Source organism: Daktulosphaira vitifoliae, unplaced genomic scaffold (assembly GCF_025091365.1).
Source record: "Daktulosphaira vitifoliae isolate Bord-2020 unplaced genomic scaffold, ASM2509136v1 Scaffold_1, whole genome shotgun sequence".
In the NCBI taxonomy this organism is placed as follows: Eukaryota; Metazoa; Arthropoda; class Insecta; order Hemiptera; family Phylloxeridae; genus Daktulosphaira; species Daktulosphaira vitifoliae.
In genome coordinates this window covers 80,767,533-80,788,500 of record NW_026099572.1, presented here as the reverse complement: position 1 = coordinate 80,788,500, position 20,968 = coordinate 80,767,533, and the positions used below count along the sequence as shown (strand labels likewise).

Below are 20,968 nucleotides of genomic sequence, written 5' to 3'. Positions count from 1 at the left end.
TTTTACTAAAAACTGCCGTAACTTTTTCAAAAATGAACATATCAATATAATTTTGATGTCTTAACTTATCATTTGGTATATTTTTTTTGTAAATCTGACACTTAATCTGCTCACAGGGGGAATTTAAAATGACAACTTTTTCACAAAAAAATAACTTTTTCAACTTAAATTTTGAAAGTGTTTCGGAAAGTCTAACACTTTTATATATATCTTAAATTAAAGCTAATGTAATATAATTTATTATGAAAAAAAAAAAATTCGGAATTTATTTTGTCTTCACGGTGAAAATGGCTACCGAATGCTATTTTTGTGTGAAAATTCTCGATTTTATTTTTTACATTTTTAACTTTATAATGCTATGACATATTGAAAAGTGTATGGATCAACATTATTTTTTTATGAGAAATAATATTTTTTAATAATCCCTTTTTCATTCGACATACTTTATCTTAATTAGGATATTAATAAGGAAATAGCAAATCATGTAGCTTTTGGAATAATACACCAATTTTTTAAAATTTAACACTATCTAAAGATTTGCATTGAAGCCTTTTTTTTGATAGTGATTTTAATCACTGTCAGATATCATTATACTTGATCCTACTATGCCACGTCACCACTGTGCCGCGACCCCCCTGTGCTGGGTTTTTTTNTGCCGCGACCCACCTATGCTGGGTTTTTTTTAATTAGAAGAGCTCAGTGACATTACTTTAATTATCGAATTTATACAAATTAAAGTAAATTTTATTTAACGAAAAAGTTGGAGTTAGTATTCTTAAAAAATTATGCTGCATATAGAAAAAGTAACATTTTCTATATATCCTTAATAAATAAATATAGTGTATCAATTGCTAAGTTTTTTTTTTACCTTTTTTTATTTTTGTTATTAGTGAAGTTAAAAAGTGCATTAGTATAACCTATTATTGGGAGAGAACATTTTCTTGATAATATTGGACAGTATATTTGACAATAAAATAGAAACTCATTAAGCATGTCATCAAGTCGTCACTAATCCGAGGATATATATTTTATACTTCAATTTTTATTTAAAATAAAAAAGTGAGGATTATATTTTTTTTGATATATTATAAGGTATTAGTTTTAGATACTATAAGAAAATTCCTCAACAATGTTTTTATGGGACAAACTATTATATATAAGAGGTATAAGCTCTTTTAGAAATTTTTAGGAGCTTTATTTAAAATATTAATAGTCATTAAAATTAATGTTGGTTAAAAATTTTGAAAAGATTGGTTTCATTTCAAAATTAAATAATTATCATTAGTGTATTAATATCATTCAGTTTTTTATATTTATTTCACATCTTAACTTATTAGCTTCTTAACTAAATAGAGCTACAATTAGCTTCTTATACAAATTTTACTAATATTTAATTTAGATAATTTGATCCATGTTCTATTAATGTTTTCAACGACATATGATATGATAAATAATAGAATATTTATTATCAGACACTAATTATTATATTATTTATTATTAGTATCATTATCAACTACATCATTTATACTTCAAAAATACTGTTTGATCAGATTAAAAGGCATCCCAGGAAATATTTTTAATTAGTTCGCAATATTAACAACACTTGTAGGCTATATATACTTTTAAATATATCAATATTAATATCGTACCAGAAAAACCGGTTCTATATTTATGATTATAGTCAGATTTGCATATTTATAATTATTTAACTGTTGATTTATTTAAGTGATAACTAAAAATCATGTTCAAAAAGTTTGATATCCAGTTTGATTTGTTGATGCATCTGTACTTTGGGAAGCAATGTGTTCTTTAGTTGTTTTATACATTTGTATAGTTATTTTACATTATCAAGTAAACGTTATATCTGCCATAGATTTTATTCATTAATTATACGGTTCACTTATAACAGTTAGAATACATTTTTAAGGTTTTTGACCTTTCCTTCTGGTTTAATTTATGAATATTTAAAATTTTTGTTCAAATTTACAATTTAGAATTTTATAACTTGTAGATTATAATGTTAGTCTCATGTGCCGCTAAGCTTCATTGTTGCCAGACAACCTACTATTATTTATAATTATTTATAATATTGTTATTTTATAAGTTTTCATTGATTTCCTGCAAAATTCAAAATTAGTATGTACATTACCATACAACATATTGCATCATACAATATTTTACAACTATAATGATTACATAAATATATTATATTTTTGTTTTAATTGTTTACTTTCAACAAACATGTTTATCATTAAGGCCATTCTGAGAGGGGGGGGGGGCAACGACAGCTAGTGCTCTATAACGTCTCACATTTTAGGGCGCCAATGACAGTTAGCATGGTTATGTTGAACACTAATAATTAAGTATAACAAAAAAAAATGTTTGATATATTATAAGAATAGTTAAGTTTATTACAAAAAAATCAATGAAAATTCTATGTTATTATTTTTATAATAAACAGAGTAATAAAAACCATCTTATATTGTTTTTGATTATAGCTTCTTAAAATAAAAGAATTTATCTGGACAATCCGAAAATTCTGCTACTACTGTATATATTAATTTTTCATTACCAAGTATTTTTCCACCATTTATCAAAATTTAAGGTAACATTCCAAAATATCATTTTTTTCATAGATGAATTCGCTATTTAAAAACATAATTAAATATGGTTAGTGTATTTACTTTTGTAATAACTTTATAATAAATAAATACTTTTATAATAAGTAAAATATTTAAGGAATTTAATTAAACTATAAACTCAATTGTGGATGGGCTTATAAACCATAAACCAACCACGAATAATTATTGATAGGACAAAAATAAAAATAATGTTTATATTCCTCTTAGTTTTTAACGTTGATTTTAAATCTACCCTTAGATTTTTTCTATTGATTTTTGTTATAGAAAAATTAATTTATTAATAAAAACATAAATAAAAAGTAATAATAAATAATCAGTTTTACAGCCTTATATTTCCCTAAACTTAAGATGCTACAGAGAGTGATGACCCTCTTTCACATGCTAAGGAGTCAAAGATGGTTCTTGGCTAAGTCGTGGCACATGTTCACCTTTTTATATGTCTTAAATGTTACTCACCTGTTTTTAAATATTCATATCAAAAAAAAAAAAAAAATTCATAGCTTATTTTCAGCTTTGAAACTTTGTCATTTTATACAGAAGCTAAAAAATATTATATCTAAGTACGTCGACGTGGGGTGTAATTTTAGTATAATAATACAATTTGAAATACATTAAATAGAAAATTAATGCGATATCATAAGGACATGTGTGGGGTTTATCATAAAATTGCCAGGCCTCAAAGAATTGCTGTCATATCCTATTGCCTATTGTCTTAGTTATGATTAATTAAAAACTTAATATTATTTACATTTTGTAATAATAAACTGTTAAATTTATTACTATTGTTATTTAACATTTAAAGATGCCAACATTATTATAAATTAAAAAAATTTAATTAATTTTTTTATATTTCAATAATACTCAAATTAAATATTTAAGAATTGGTTAGATTTGTGCAAATGTTTTTTAATTAAATAATATTAATCAATTAAGGATGGGGAGATCGTGTCAAGTGGAAGTTTAGGACAAGGGTGGCCGACACCAAGTAATTGGGATTAAGGCGAGGAAAAAGAACAAGAAACATTAATCAATTATTGTTATAACTCTAATTTTAAAAGTATTAATCAATGGTAATTACTATATTATTTTTTGTATACGAATTATACTGAATAACAAATAATATAACGTACTTGTTTTGTTACAGTTCTATTTTAATTATATTGCGCTCATCAATAAAATTTATCCTTTATAATAATATGGAGATTATAGGCACTCTTCATTCAATAAAAATAAAGTATAATTTAGAATTAAAAATGAATACATTAAAATAAACTTAGAGTGTCAAAGAATTATTGAAAACTACTAGCTTCAAATTACTCCATCTGCAAGTTACAATATAATAAAAAATGATAACTAACTTATCAAAAAATTATAAACATAAAATAGAGAGTAATTTGGTGTAAAACTACTCACTTTTTTTTCTATCGCATATAACTTGCAATATATGGTAACTACAAACAATTTTTATATTTTTTAAGCTAGGAAAACTAAAAAACTACAAGTTAAGTGTTAATAGGAAGGTTAGAATTCTATTGAACAGAAATAAAATGGAAAATAAAAGTGTACTCATATCCTATTATTGGTGTAAGAGTCCAGTTATATAAAAAAAGTAATTCTTTTAATTGCATTAATCTTTTGCTATAATCAAAAAATCAATATTTTTCATTAAATGACATATAAAAAATTGTGTGCGATGTTAAAATTATGCCATTACTCAATATACAATAAAAAACATATTCAATTAAAAAAATTGAAGTCTTATAAAATTTATTTTATTTTATAAAATAAAGTAGTATTCTTTAAGAGTGAATTATAACATAAAAGTATGACAAATTTTTATAAACTATATAATGTATTCAAATTTTCTCTATGATTTTGTAATGACTAAAATCATGTAAAAATAGTATAAAATTTATTTTTTTTCAATCATTGATTCATTACTATAGAATTTAATTAATTATCTTAACATTGAACTAATCCCGTAATGACTTTTACCCCAGTTTACTCTAAAAGAATAAAATAAACAAAAAGTATAAAATGTATAAAAATAGTCGAAAATGATTTTGTACAAGTATAAAAATAATAAGACCGAATGTAGTGTTTTTATTTTATCTAACACAACACATCATAATGAAAATAATTATGATACAGTTAGATCTTGCATAGACAATTTTTAAAAACACTTACATTATGCCAATAATTTAGAGAAGTAACTAATTCACGTTTTTTATTTCATGATAATATTTCAAAAATAGACAATTATATTTTTGATGATTTTGTTAAAATTTATAATATGTTATTATATTACATATTATTTCTATAATTAATTATTATAATTTTATTTAAATTTAATGTCCTTCCTTAACAGTCGATCTTATTGTACAGTAAACGAGATAATCTGCACAATACAGTGCTGAGAAAATGAACCTCTGGACCTTCATACCAAAGAACGATGCCTCTAATGCGTAGATAATATTGAATTTAATTTTTAATTTAAATATTTAATTTTGTTTATTTTTAATTGACTAAAATATAAACAAATTTTCTGTATCAGTTACCATTATCAATCTCTTTTTAAGTTCATTTTACTTTTGAGTTAAAATTTTTCTATAAGCATCGAGAAAGATTTTTTATGCATATATTATCATATATTAGCATTCAAAATAAATTTAAAAAAAAACTAAATAAATGTTAGCTGATAACTTTGTATAATATCGATAACTTGAATAATTTAATGGGATAATTTTCAATACTTTAAAACTACCTGGATATTGCAATAAAAATATAAGTGATAAATAATACACACATAACTTAAAACATTATTGATTATAATTAATTAAACATAAAATAAGTTTAGTATGATTCATATGACTCCATTAGTTATTTTTAATGAAATTAAATAAATATATTAATTCTGATGGCAAGTTACTTTGGTACTAATTTTTCATTCTTGAATGAATGGTATGTACACAGGTCTCAATATGAATCCCCAACTGTGGGATTCAGGAATTTTGTATAATGGATACGTAGGCCAGTTAATAGTTCCACGCCCACCGTATTGCAAGAGGGATCTTTTTGTTTTTCCTGTAATAATTGAGGGTTTCTTAAGTGCAGTAGATGTTGTAGGAATGATTTTTTGCTTTTGTTTTCCATTACCGACTACACCAACTAAGGCTTCAGCTCCCGGGATACAGGCTATAGCAGTTGCTACGGGTTTGGCAACGGCAAGACCACCTGGACCGACCACGGCAGTAGCTACGGGCTTAGAGGAAGCTTCACCTTTGCAACCTGCAATTGCCAGACCAATAGGTTTGGCTTCAGCTAATGAGACATCGTCGGCTGGTAAGCTGACACTCACAGATTCGTTGTTAGGCGGTTCTTCAGATCCAGTCCCATTTTCTTGACCTACATCTTCTTCATCGTCTTCTCGGGCCGCATCAAATCTGTGGTCTTCTACGGTTGTTTTCCCTGAAGGATGAATAATAAGGTACTTGCCTTTACCGCCACCATAGTATGGTAATGTCTGAACATCGCCATCGTCTTCAGATTCGCGGTGCTCAAGGCGACTTCTACAAAAAAAAAAAAAATTATGTCTCAATTTTTAAATAATATTGAAGTATCGATTACATTTTTTTATAATTTATTCTGCTTATATTATAGTATTATGTTTATTTTTTTTTCGAATATATTTTTAAGTAAATAGATATATTTTAAATATGCTGGATATTGAGTATTTTTTTTTATTGATATTAGTACCTATTATTTCAATTAAAAATTAATTTATTCATAAAAGACATTTAAATTTAATTAGATTTTATTTTTTCTGATATTCTGTTTATATTTGTATACTATTTTAAACATTTGATGTTCTCATTTTATAGATATAAATAATTCTTATTTTTTATTGCATGCAGTAGTTTTTGGCGCACCTTTTATGAGTGGATATTATTTTGTGTTAATGTTGTTTTGTTTGTAAGTTAATATAAAACATCTTATTATTAAATTAATTCAGTAAAGTATAAACAATATAAATTCACTATGCGTGTCTACCTACAAGCAGAATATATAACTGTTCTTTTACTAAGCACTACTCGGATCACCGGATTTGGCATAAAGTCAATAAAATATTTGTAATCACACGTTAATGTATTATGCGACCTATTTTTTGTAAGTGAAGAACAATGGTTAAACAGATTACAAGATAGTATTTTTTAAACTATTTTTTTAATTTCACCAGTGAAAAAACAGTTTTTCATTTTTTAAAGTACTCTATTAGTATATATTTTGTTTAGCACTTAAAAAGTTTACAAATATTGGTTCTCTGGAAAATTATTTGTAATAATAGCATAAAAATATTTATAAATAAGTAACAAAAGAAAATAGAATTGTGTTAGTTATTTCTTTAGCTCTTCATAATATTCATACTCTTTCTCGATATCATTTTACAGTCTCAATCTATCATAATTATTCATTCAATTTTTTCCATACTCTTCAGTATAAATAATATTTTTTTAAATTAATGCAATTAATAATCAGTATTTTAATAGATGATTTAGTCTGATATGAAAAAATAAAATTTCAAAAAAAAAGGTAATAAAATAATTTAAATATATTTTTATGTTAGAAACTGGAGTTTCCCAGTGATATTTTATGATAATGTTAATGATATTATATCGAAAATTGTGATAATGCAGTAAGACTTAATTTAAGAATTTTATTTGTTATAAAAACTACTAATAACAATTTTTTATATTTAGATTAGACAGTATTTTAATTGTAAATTCAATGGTGTTGGTATACTGGTAGTGTTTATTGACTAGTGATGTTACCTCTTATTAATTAGATTATTGTAATAATTTTAATTTAAAAAAAACATTATTATAAAGAGCTTATCACAAGTTACTTGTATTTAACTGATCGTTAAACCAGAAATAATTATTTCTATTATACAATTATAATTGTATAACATGTAAATTAGCTGTTTTAAAAATCAAATAAATTAACTTAGAAAATAAGTTTTAGTATAAAGATTAAAATGACAAAGGAATATTTATAATATATTTATATAGGAATAAATTAATAAATTAAAACCTTAATGTGGCCATTTTATGAATGTTCTTGCGACTTTTTTGTTAAGAATATATCATATGTTTTTAATATTTAGATAATTTATGATTAGTATAAAAGTGAGTTTTCTTCTGATTTGTCCATAATAAATGACATTAAAAAAAAACTATAAAAAATAGTTAAACATTTTGTTATATCATAATTTTTTCTAGCTAACTAACAGCATGCTTTTCTAATGAATAATAATTATTCATTGGAAAACAATTATTGTTTTTGTATTTTAATCTAATATTTTTAATCCAATATTTTAATTTAATTTAATATTTTACTTAAAACTTCCATGTAAACATTTTTTTAAAAACTATCAATTTTTGAAAATTAAAATTTGAAATGCTCATTATAGTATATTTTTTAGTCTTTTTAAATAATAAAAATTATTTATTAGATACGCAAACTTAATATAAGCGATATAGATTATAATAATTTTAGAAATTTAATAAATGTAAATATCCTGCAATATAACTAATTTTAGTAAAAATAGCAATAATATATGTTTTTAATCTATTATAGGGAAAATGTGTACAGATATAAAGTTAATTGAGTTGCTGGTCTATTAAACTTCAAGGATTATAATCAAAAAATAATCTTAAAATATAAATATATAATTTTATTCTTTATTTATATTTACAAAAATATTGACTCATTATTTTACTGACAGTCAATAAAACTTAAAATAATTTTAAAGTATAAAATTAAAATATATTGAAATTATATTGTCTATACTAAATAAAAATAACAGCAAAGAATATGCAGTTTAAAAGTGCCTGTTGATATTACTTTGTTAAACAAAAATATTCTTAAAAAATCATACATTCAAATAATATGATATAATACATACAAATATTATGACATAAATTTAAGTTGCTTCTATAAATGCTAGTTTTTTAATAATAATTACATTTGTTATATATTATTATTTAAATATTACCTAGTATTAATTATTTATAACATTTTTTCTGGTATAAAAATCTACTAAAAACATACTGATAATATTTAAATAATTATTTATGATAACTAAAAATTAGTCATGTTGACAAAACTTGATTTTATTTTAATTTAATGAATATTGAGCACAATTTAAAATTGCTAATAATTATTTATATATAAAAAAGTAATGTAAGAAATTTTAAAATCTAATAAAATTGTTATGCTGATTCTATGTACACATCGCATGGTATTTAAAAATATAATATTATAATTATGGTAATATTGGCATAGTCAAATGACTAATATTTATTCAGTCTACAAAATGAATGACTAATTCTGGTCTGGAAATAGCTACACCACCATCTCCTACTTCTGCATCAGCCACTGGCAAATATTCGATACTGACCGTATCACCTCTTTTTACTATTGCAGTACTGATGGGGTTAGAAAGTGCTACGCCTCCTTTACCTGCTTTTGCCTTGGCTGAAGGTTTTAAATAAATTTTAGTTATAGGCCGTTGGGTTGACGCAGACTTTCTTAACTTGCTAGGTCCGTTAATACTTGGTGTGTTTGGATGTTTTTGGTACTTGAATTTTGGCTCTTGAGCTCCATTCACATTGATTTTGGCAATTTCAGCTGGCAACATTGAAATCATAGAGGTTGTTGGTCCATCGGGCCAAACGCCTAGAGCTGGAACGAATGCCCAGTAAGGCAGCGAAAACCTGCACATACAAAAGCACGATTTAGACGTTTGGCCCTCAATCAAAATATTTTGATAAAATAAAGTAATAATATAAATTAATAAACCATCATGTACTAACTCACACTTAATGTATTTAAGCTAATTTTTGTTTTACGTAAATCTTTTCCACTTCAAATAAAACAAACAGTTAATTTTATATAATTAAAATAAAATTCTTTAAGTGAAGTTTACTGTATGATCTGATAAAATTCAGAATAAAAACTTAATAAATTAAACTAAAATTATTTAAATTAAAAAAAAAAAAATTTTAACTAATAAATATTAAATATTAAACATCACATTTATAACACTAGCTATTTAAACACTGAGTTGGATTACATAAATGTAAAAAAACTGTTTAATGAGAATATATTAAGTAATTTATTTTTAATTCGTTAGCATTTGAGTACATTAAAATTGAATTTCTTAAAATTCAAATCTTCATTAGATTTGTTATAAATTAGATTTTAGTTGTAAAAAAAAATTAGAACATGAATAATTCCTATTGAATCTAATATATTTTAATTTTTAGTAGAGATTAACTAAACTTTTTTATTATTATTAATATTTTATACAATTTATTGTATTTAAACAATAAGCATAATTAATAAATTACACGTTTTATCGTAATTTAAACATTTAATTCGTTTTGTGTAGTTTAATAATTTGATCGATTTATTTTTGCTTTCTTTAACACATAAATGTGAAATCAGTGATTTCAAAATGAACCACTTAAATTATTTCTAGTTAATACGTAAGTACTGTGCAAGTTGTTAATGTTATCGTCAAATTTAATTTTATTTGTAGCGTAAACAATCTGTATTCTAAAGTCAAAGTTATAAGTTTCTTTAATATATAAGGTGTTCAAAAAGTAAGGAAACTAGTAAATTGTTACAAACAATGAGAACAATAGAAATACGTTTCCTTACTCAACACTATACTTTATTAATACACAAAAAACTAAATAAGTTTATTATTTTTATTTTTCATTTTTATTATAAGATCTTTGATAAAATAGATTTTCAGTAGGAATGATACAACTAAATTGCATAGGTGTTTATTTAAAAAACATTTTATTAAGTGAATTAAGCAATATAGATATTATCTATTAAAAAAGTAATATATTTTCATTTAAATGACACTACAATATTAGTAATTTGAAAAAAAACATTTTATAAAATAACTAAAAATATTAATGTGTTTTCTATGTAATATTCTGTTAAATTTATAATTTTAGTACACTTATTAAAATTATTTATAATAGTTGCTAAATACGCTAGGCTAATCAATGATTACCAATAAATATAATTGATTGTAAAAATATAATAAATATTAATATTTAATAATTCGGTAAGATTAAATTGGATATATTAATTAATTTTAACATTAAGGATTACAATACTTTTTGTAACTATAAATAACGTTAATCAACTATTTAATTAAGAGTTATAATGACCTAGACTTTATAAAAAAAACTATATTAGAAAAAAATTTTCAAGATAGTATAGTGTATACTTATATATAATACTGTATATATTTTATATTCATTAATTAATAGCCTATTTTTTAAAATCATTAACTATTCCATATGACACCATTCAATGATTGAACAACTATTTGTAATATTTTACTGTAATAAACTAATTTAAACATATTTTAATGAAAATACTTTACACAATTCATAAGTTACTTAATATATGTGATGTTTCAGTAAGACTAATTTTTTTTGTTATCAACGCTAAGTAAATTAGTGAGACTTTCTATACTCTAATTAAATGCTTATAATTAAAATTAAAGAAAAATAAGTTTAATTAAATAGTTATTTTAATAAACACAGGAAAATATTTAAAAGAATATGTATTCAACATGCGTTTGATGGAACGATAATTACTGTTGGTACTCTAATACCAAAACTAAGTTAAAAATTAATACTATTACAGATAAGATATCTGTGATACTATGTTATGAGCAATAACTATACAGTCTTATATCAAGGAACAAACACTATTAATCCAGACAGACTTCGTTAATCTGATTGTGGGGAAATAATATGGCCATATAATTTTTCGATTGAATCATCAAATGTTTTTGATATCTTTTCTTTTCTGGATTTTTTTTTGGAAGGGTTTTCTGGGTTATAGTAAACAATCGGGCCGGTTGCTATGATTTTAGCACCATCTGGCAATTTGATTTCTCTAGCGGTTGACGCCGAGTGTGAATTTTTACTATCTTCTACTGTAAGTCCACGGGAACGCACCGGAAATGTGTATGCAACACCATCTGTAGATAACACAGCTGTTGCACTGTCATGTTTCAGTTTTTTGGATTTCAACTTACGTCCAAAACTTTTGCGATACATTGGATATGAATAAAACTGTGGTGAAACTACGTTAGGTCCATATCCAGCCATCGATATACCACCTGGCCCAGCTGGTATATTTTCTGATGTAGACCCGGATGCTGAGTGTTTAGAACTATATGCTGATCCACCAGGTCCAACAATGGCTGTACCTCCAGATCCGGCAGTTGCTATTCCTCCAGGCCCAGCTATAGCAACACCTCCTTTTCGTACAACTAAACGTTTGATTTGAGGCCCTGTATCACCATTATGTTCATTTGGGTTATAGGGAATCCAAGTTTTTTGAAGTTTATCCGCTGCAACAGTCGTAGTGGTCTGTGGTCGAAATGGTTTTATGTTATTCAATACTCCTTTTTCTTCGTCCACATTTCGACGAGATCTTTTTAAAGATTTTGCTGTAGGCTCGATGGTTTTTTCCATCGTTCTGCTTTGACGTGAATCGTCTTCTGGAAATCTTATCGAGTGGTCTTGGCTACGATCGTTTGGAAATTGATTTGAATAATCTCGTTTTCTAACCAAGTTTTCATTATTATTTTCAATGGCATCATTATTTTGGTGTCGTTTGCTTACACTATTTACTTCAGTAGTAGAAGAGTCCTTTTTACATATATCAGCATCTGGACCGTACTCTATAGTTTCGCTGAAATAGTTTGTGAAACCCTGAAGTGGATCTCTAATGAGAATTGGAAAATACTCAGCCCAAGGAGACCAAATTCTAGAATTTTGATCGCTACTTTGTCCAGTCTGGCTATTTTGCGCATATTGATTAAACGAGGGTGTAACTTGATTTGTTTGATAACCATAACCCAAATTAGGCGTCATGAATACTGTATGTTTAATAATCTTTCTACGTACAGGAATATTATGTGGTTCATCATTTTGAACAAAATCTTGTCTATTTTTCAAACTGTTTAAATTATTCAGTATTTGGCCTATATAAGGATCATTTGGTCTTCTGATTTGTGAGTGAGTATGAAAATTTTGATATTTTTGAAGGTTGTCGTTTAATAAATCCCTAAGTGCCTCCATTTCTTCCCTACTAAGTGTAAGGCTTTTTTCAGCCTCCTTGTGATTAGCCATTTGAAGACGTGCTATAGACTTTAATTTTGCAAGTGCTTGAATTGTTGTCGGAGAATCTGTATTTGGCCATTCTCCCGTGGTTTCACTAAAAAACAATTATAATAATTATATAACTTTACAATAACCACCATGCAAAATGAACATGCAAGTTTCAACTTGTTAGAAAATAGATTATTATCATTCAAAATTAACTTAAATTTAACTTAAATTATAAACATTTATATTTCAAAAAAATTACATTACTAATACCTTTGCAAAAAGAATAGTAGCTAGACTAGATAAAATAAGATCTTTGATTATTTATATAAGTAAAATTTTCTTATAGTATTTTAAATTGTGTTAGTTGTACTATGTTACCTTAAGCAAAAAATAAATTGTGTTAAAGTTTTACAAATAAATTAATAGCATATAAAAGCAATAATAAAAAAACTATTTGATAATAAGCTTACCTTGTTACTACATGTTACACGAAATGACCGATCCATGTCTAAACTTTCACAAAAAGCACTAAAACCTTAGGAAAAAATACCACCGACTAAAAAGTGTGCACTGTATACGAGTGTTCAGTTATATAAAAAAGTTCTATCTAATATAAGAGTTATAGTCACTATTAAGTATAACAACAATAACCGTCAATTAATCAGTGTGTTAATAATGTTATATCAGTTTGTATAGTGTTCATTGCAGTGAATATTATTACAACGTGTAGGTTTAAAGTTATATACATTAAAGGTGTTTGTAATACTAATACTACTCTAGAAGTGTGTTTTACTATACTACAAACATTACTTACTGCTGGAAAAATTTATCTCCTTTGGAGTCTCTTGAAGTTTCTTCTAAATTATCTACATCTGATGGCCTAGCAGCACTAAAAGATATAAAACAATACAATAACACCTGTAAAAAATAACCACGTAAGTAAAAAAAAAAAAAAAAATTAATTAATTAGTTTACCTTAATAAACAACATTTTAATTAACACTGATCAAACACAAACTTCTAAATAGCTCGACTCTCAAAAATGATATGGTCATCTATTGCAATACCTTTCTCTACACCTAAAGCATTAGCTACCATCTCCTTCAACCACTTCCAATATGAATAACACTGTATAGATATTCGTCTATAACATCTCATTATCGTTTACAATACAGCTACCTGTTAGATTATTGTTACATCCTTCCGATATATTTTAGTGGCCTAATTTTACATTTACAGTAATTTTGTGAATTATTATTTTTTTCTTCGCTAAAATTTTCTGATGTATCCATAGATCAACAATAGTCATTCTCACAAATTATTTTAATCAGAATTGTTCTAATTTCCCATTGAAATAAAGTATTAAACAACAATTATCGATTATTAATCAACGTGTATTTTGCAACGTCAAATAATTTTTTTCTTATTACGTTATCTGACACCTCACATTCGTAAAAACATTTGTGTCAAATAAATAATTCATTTTTTGTTGAGTATTAAGTAGCGGAACTCGAGAATGAGAACAATAGGTGCAGGAAATGATTATTTTTCGCAATGTTTTCCCAGGTACGATTAGCCATCAGAAGCATTCTCACAATAGTATCTTCTTTTATATTTCATAGTACTTTATCTGTATTCGCAACATGTAAATATATTTGCAAATTACCCGTTATAAAATATTTATATTTAAGCGCAATTTTCGAAATTAATCTAACCAGGTTAGTGGGTGATACATATAGCTGCTCTCATAGTGATAATTATTCTAGTTGAATACATCTTACTTTTATTTTCACCTTCTGGTCACTTTGCTTATCATTCAATGGCATTGTAGGCCAGTGCTAATAATAATTAAATTACACACGAAAGTGCGATATCTTTTTATTTTTTATCGACATTTAATTACTATAGTTTCATTGTCAAACGAATACAATTAATATCCACATGTAGCATTGGAAACCTATCATCAGTTGTCCAATGGTTATAAAAGGGATATTCTACGATAATGCTGTTGATATATTTCTATTGTAGACTTAGAAATATATAAGCTAGACGAGAATGGTTGGTCATTTAAAAAAAAAATGTTGTTTGTATAATTAGGAACATTATGAAAACCAATGTATCTTCTAACGGTATGTATTTTGATGTAATACTTTTGTAACTAGTATTTACTTGAATATTATTATTAACTAAAGTAACAAAAAAAACTTCTTGTGTTATAAATTTCAAAAAGTATAGACAAATTCTGAGTTAATACTAAATGAGTATTCATAACATTGAACCAAAATAAAACACGATATATTTTTTTTATATAAGAATAGACAACTCGAACGATAAAATAAACAATATTAACTTGACTATTCTCTTGGTAAAATGGCCTACTAAATGTCTTTGACCTTAACCTGTTCAAATATTTAAACATTTCTTTTTAAATATAGTAAGTAGTTCTCTTAAACCACCATACGCTAATAACACTTATGGTGATCAGTTATTATTTACATGCATACAAATTTAGTCGTATTTAAATAATTTCAGATGATATCGCAAAATATTCTATTGGAATATCATGATTTTCATATTTCATTTTTTATAAAAACTCTAGATGCGTCAAAAAATGTTTGAAACCTTAATATATGTTCAGTATACTAAGTGTTATTATGGTCGTGTACAAAATGATAATACGAAGAATGTAGACAGAAATTTTTTATTAAAATGAAAAGTATTATAAAATATAAACTAAATACAAACTATTCTGATTATGCCGTCTGGATAACAATTAAAAACCTTTAAATATATTTTTCGCGAAATTTTTTAATTAAGATAATTAATAAATTAAATTGATTAAGATAATCAAACTAAAAACTGAAGTATTATTTAATTGTATATAAATAAATAATTACAGCAATAAATAAGTTATAATTTTTACTAAAAATACATTTTTTAAATAATATTCGGTTAAATAATGATAATGCTAAATGTTTAGAAAATATGACGATTGATTTTGAAATCTGAAATGTTTCATACAAAAAAATTAGATATGCAAATGTTCATTTAATTTCTACAATAAATCTAAGACAAAAACGAAAATTAAAAATTTTCTAGGTTATTATTTTCTGAAATGTAGTAATTAAAAATAATGTATTTGTAATATTGAACAAAATTCGACCATTTCAATGAAAAATAATGAGAGCAAAATAGTTGCTGTATTTTTTTCGAAAGTTACTAATTTAATGACATAAATAAATATTGTCGATTTGAAATATAAAAATATGAGAAATGTCGATTTGATATTACAGATAGAAAATTCAAACTTCAATGAGTTGTAAAATGATGACATTTATTTTAAATTAGGTTAGAACAAAATTGCAACACGTTTTTCTAATAACATAGAAATAAATGTTCATTATTAAATTCAGTAATTATATGGTAGTGTTATTATGTGCTCTCTGTTATTACTCAGAAGCGAGTTGGACGCGGTTCACGTGTGTGAGCAAGTCGAAGACGTCAAGCGACACAATCTGAATCAATTATACTTATTTGATTTGTATTAATATAACATCAAGTGCCAAAAGAGGTCAGATGCCAAAAATCTTTGAAGTTAATATAATTAGTAATGATTTCAATATACTGAATATTAGTATATTACTATATAAGATATATTTTTTGAACGGAGTCTACATTTTCAAAACACAGAGGATTGAATAGTTTAGCATTGAGTCGAATTGTATACTAGTTAAGTTTTATAAAACAGGTAGCTAATAAAATATTTCGTTGTATGTAAATGTATTAGTAGGAGTTTTATGTCCTTTAAAGTGACCAAAATTATAATGATTTTAGCAAGTAGGTGTAAACCTTTGGGCGTGTATCTGTTACGACTTATTAAATTATTTAGTACTACGATCTTGATAAACAATAATACAAAAAAAATTTAATTTGATTAACAACAGAAATATATTTTATTGGTATATAAAACCAGAAGTACGTATACAAGTCACGTTTTTTATTATAAACGGTAAATTGTGTTGGCCGTGACCGTCTAGAAAACATTTAAAATAAAATTTGCAAATATTAATATTAATATAATTTCGTATGTGAATGCTATCTGTTAATGGAATTTTTTGTTTGTAACTGTTTAAGCATAGGTGAATAATCGGGAAGAAGGTCTAGTTTTTGAGTGCATTACTGTATGGTCATCGGCTAATACAACGATGGGCGTAATCGTTTCTCTAAGTGATTTGTATAATTACGTGGAGATTCTGCACCGATTTACACGACAAGTGGGCGAACTTGTCCGCATGTCTTGCACACCATCCGAAATGGTTATTTTAATAACACGTTTTGTTTTTGCCTTAATATAGTACATTAAAACATTACATATTATACGTGTGAACTTTGGGTAACCTCGACCGACAGTGTTCGTTGACCTCAGCCATCTCGTGCCATTGACTTTGGAACCACCCGGACAAATCTTCCATTTATCGTATGACAACCGTTGGGATTTAATTCGCTTGCCTAATTCGACATCTATCAGCTGGGGACTTCAACGATCGTTAACACCGTGCGCCAATAACATTAACATGATGTATAATTGTTCAAAATCAATAAATTATCCTGTCAAGAATAAGTATTCCGATTTTGGCTAAGTTAATTCGTTAGCCATAAATAGTTACTATGATTATTAAGGGTTAGTTCAGTAACTTTTTCCATTCATAGAAAATTATTACTAGAGAAAATTAAACACTTCCATGTTCGTTTGAATCGCCGTAAACTAACGGATAGTTCTTACATAGTAATTTCCGACAGTTATAGAAACTTGTCGTTTCCATAAGTATATAATTGATTTATTTTTTATTGTTCACGTGACTTTGTGTGGCGTTTATACAAATAAATAATAAATACCAAGAGCTATTTAGAACTCAGCTTATAAGAACAAATACTAAGATCAGGGTCACGATTTATAAATTTAATAAAGGGCTTTGTAATAATATGCGTCAAGTGACGTATAACTAATGACTTTTTGCACCAGCGCATAAGTCTCAATAATATGCTATGTAATAATAATTTTTCTGTGGTGTAACAACCACGAGTTGTTACACCTATCTAACCTATGAAAACAATAGTTATAAGACATAATACTGTGCAACAGAAGAACTTATAATAAATCATGAAAATATTGTATTTATTCAAAAATTTAATACGACGTATATCGTATTACATTTATAAATTTAAACACAGATCATAATTCATAACTTATAATGATACACTAAGTACTATGAACGAACGATAATGTAGAGTTTGGTTTATGCCTTATAATGTATATCGTTCAGAAGATTGTTTCTATATAATTAACGATGATAGAAAACTGTGTAACACTCGTGTCCGCTCCGTGATAGTATTTGTTTTCGAATTCCTCAATTTAATTTTGAACGTCTATCATTTTGATGAATTGGATCTGTCTATTTTGTACGAGGGTTTTGAGTTTTTAAAAATGGTCACGCATGAAAACATATTTATTTGCTCATCATTTATTCATTACTCAATTTCGAATTAAACAAGTATAACGTATATGATTTGAATAAATGTGTTGTTAATAAAATACTTAAATTTTTTACTGCTTTTACCATAATTGTAATTAGGACATCAAAATTTTAAGTATCTTTCATTTATAAAAACATAAAATAGAAATGTACAATTTTTTAACATTAATTTTGTGTTACGTTAATTATTTCAAATAATATAGTAAAACGCTGAAAAAACTAGATACTAGAAATAACAATAATCCATAGTTCTAAAAAAAAACCATCTAAACGAAAAAAAAATTAAAAAAAATTTTACAATGAAAAACTTTTTGGTAAAATCAATACATTTTTTATAATTATACGTTTAATAAAATTTTTGTAAAATAAATAATATCTTTTGTTATTACTTTAACCAATTTTTTCTATCGATTTTACAATATATTTGTAATTTTATAATTTTTTATTCTTCAAAAAAAAAATAATGGCTAAATTAACAAAAAACTATGATTCATTTAACAAAAAATTTATTGGACGTATGTATTTTAATAATGTTTTTGTTGATTTTACCGAAGGATTTTTTTCAGTGTATTTTGAAACAAAATATTTTACTTATAAATTCAATTTTTTTTTTAATTTTAATATACATCAAACTATTTTGGCTATGCTATTGAATAGTATTGATCAACATTAATCTATGGATATTTAAAAAGTAAAAACATTTATGATTTTCTGTTAGTTAAATAGGAGCATAAAAAAAAAACGTTTTAATTTATCTTAAAGAATATCAATTAAAAAAAAATTCTATGTAAACAGTATTTAATTTTTTTTGATAAAATATTAAACTGTTGTTTTATATTTGTTCAGTATAAATTTAGATAAAGTTTTTTACGACGACATATTTTGATGAAGCCGTCACTTGGAAAATATTAATTTCGTTATGAGGAACTTGAGTGTTCCTGATTCTGATAATAAAAAGATTTCCGGCAATAAACTGATTCTATCCAAAAACTTCCTCTCGATTTTGAATAATCAATCAATTTTATCAGGTTAATTAGTTAAAATGTAATTCAGCTGAAAATCGTATCATTTAAACATAAAATCCTCAAACCAAATCTAACCCTGAGCTTCATACCGTTCTTAAGCACCCTAGTTAGTTTCTTTGTCTTTAAACGCCTTACAGTAATCGGACAATCCGTAAACAAGTCTCAAGTCCGGTTTGTCCTTCGACAGCGTGGCCAGACATAAAACTCCGGAGAGTCCAGACAGACGATTTCAATCAAGGTCATGGCCAGTGACCTTATCCCGTGGAGTTCATCACGGGGTAAGTAACAATAGGGATTTTATTTTCTTCACAAACCGTATTTCAAATGCGAGCCTCATACGCACAACACGTTTATAAACAGAAATAAAAAAACACAATCGAGCATTTATTTATACTTACGGATAAGCCGAGTGGATTCATGTCGTACTGTGCTACACGTTTTAAAAGATACCGAGAGATGTCCGCGGATGACACTTTTTCCACAGGTCCGACCGGCAGATGGAACGTTGTCGTTGATCGGCTTACTTAAAAGAAACAAATTACAGTACACACAATACAACGAAAGTGTTCACTTCTCCGATTACAATGGACGCCGAGTGGACAATTATTATTGTAATGCGTCGCCGTACCGAGAGCGCCTAGTGTAATAAAACATACAGTCGGCACTGGGATCAGCGGTGGTGGCCACTCCAGGCGCGATGTATGCCAACGGAACCGGAGCGGTGGATCACTAGCCACCGGTAAACGTCAATTTATCCCCACCTGTCTTCTGATCACTAGCAACCACTTAATTAGAAAAGATTTACGCAGACCAAAAAGAGATAGAAACAGTGCGCTTAAGGTATTCGAGCAGCAGAGTGTGGTATGAACTCGGGTAAAATGGAATTCACGATCATCCTCCTCTTGCTCTTCTACTGTATAATCAATCATGAATTATACAATCGTATAAAAAACAATAAACGGGTTTAAATTTGTAATAAATATTGCCACCGGGTAAAATGGATCTCATACTAAAAACAGTGAAGGATCACTAGAATAGAGTTACCTGTGATGTCCCAAAGTGCGTTATTAACTTCAATCGTATTGTATTATTCTGATTTTATTTTTATTCTTATTTTGACCTTATACACTTAAAAGACTAACAAAATGTGTTTAATTTTATATTTATTCTTCTAATCTTATGATTGATTGGAATTTTTTTTTTTTTAGTTTTGAAGTCGTTCAACGCATATTAGGGTTGGAACGATGTTAATTTTTTTTAATTAAAACTATATTAAAAATATTATTAATTTAAAACTAAAAAATATTAAACTCAAAAGGCCAGAAAACATCGCGGATAAATATTTTGGAAACAATGTTACCATTATCAACGCTAAACACGTACTTAACGTTTGAATTTAACTAGATAGTTTAAATAATTAACTTAACATGGTCGCCAGTCATAGAAAGTGTACCGGAAATCTTGTACGGGATTAGAACCCGAGACTCAAGGCGTCTTAAAGACAAACCTTACCACTAGGCCCATAAGTGCACTTATGATTTAGATACACTCTCA

The 20,968-nt window shown here is 26.1% G+C and overlaps 2 protein-coding genes across 3 annotated transcripts; both read right to left on the bottom strand.

Annotated features, from left to right (window-relative positions):
• Positions 1-8,710: 8,710 nt before the first annotated feature.
• Positions 8,711-9,426, bottom strand: LOC126907857 (uncharacterized). Its single transcript, XM_050689504.1, has one exon. The coding sequence runs from the start codon at positions 9,424-9,426 to the stop codon at positions 9,007-9,009; it is 420 nt and encodes a 139-aa protein (XP_050545461.1). The 3' UTR covers positions 8,711-9,006.
• A 1,274-nt stretch (positions 9,427-10,700) lies between these two features.
• On the bottom strand, positions 10,701-20,142 carry LOC126907848 (uncharacterized). 2 transcript variants are annotated; one of them, XM_050689496.1, is made up of 3 exons: positions 13,832-14,068; positions 13,671-13,774; positions 10,701-12,962 (listed from the first exon to the last, which is right to left on the bottom strand). In XM_050689496.1, the coding sequence occupies exons 1-3, from the start codon at positions 13,844-13,846 to the stop codon at positions 11,465-11,467; spliced, it is 1,617 nt and encodes a 538-aa protein (XP_050545453.1). In that variant the 5' UTR covers positions 13,847-14,068; the 3' UTR covers positions 10,701-11,464. The 2 variants fall into 2 exon arrangements, with proteins under 2 accessions (XP_050545453.1, XP_050545443.1); XM_050689486.1 differs by lacking the exon at positions 13,832-14,068 and adding an exon at positions 19,813-20,142 and having other exon boundaries at positions 10,715-12,962.
• Between the last annotated feature and the right edge of the window lie 826 nt (positions 20,143-20,968).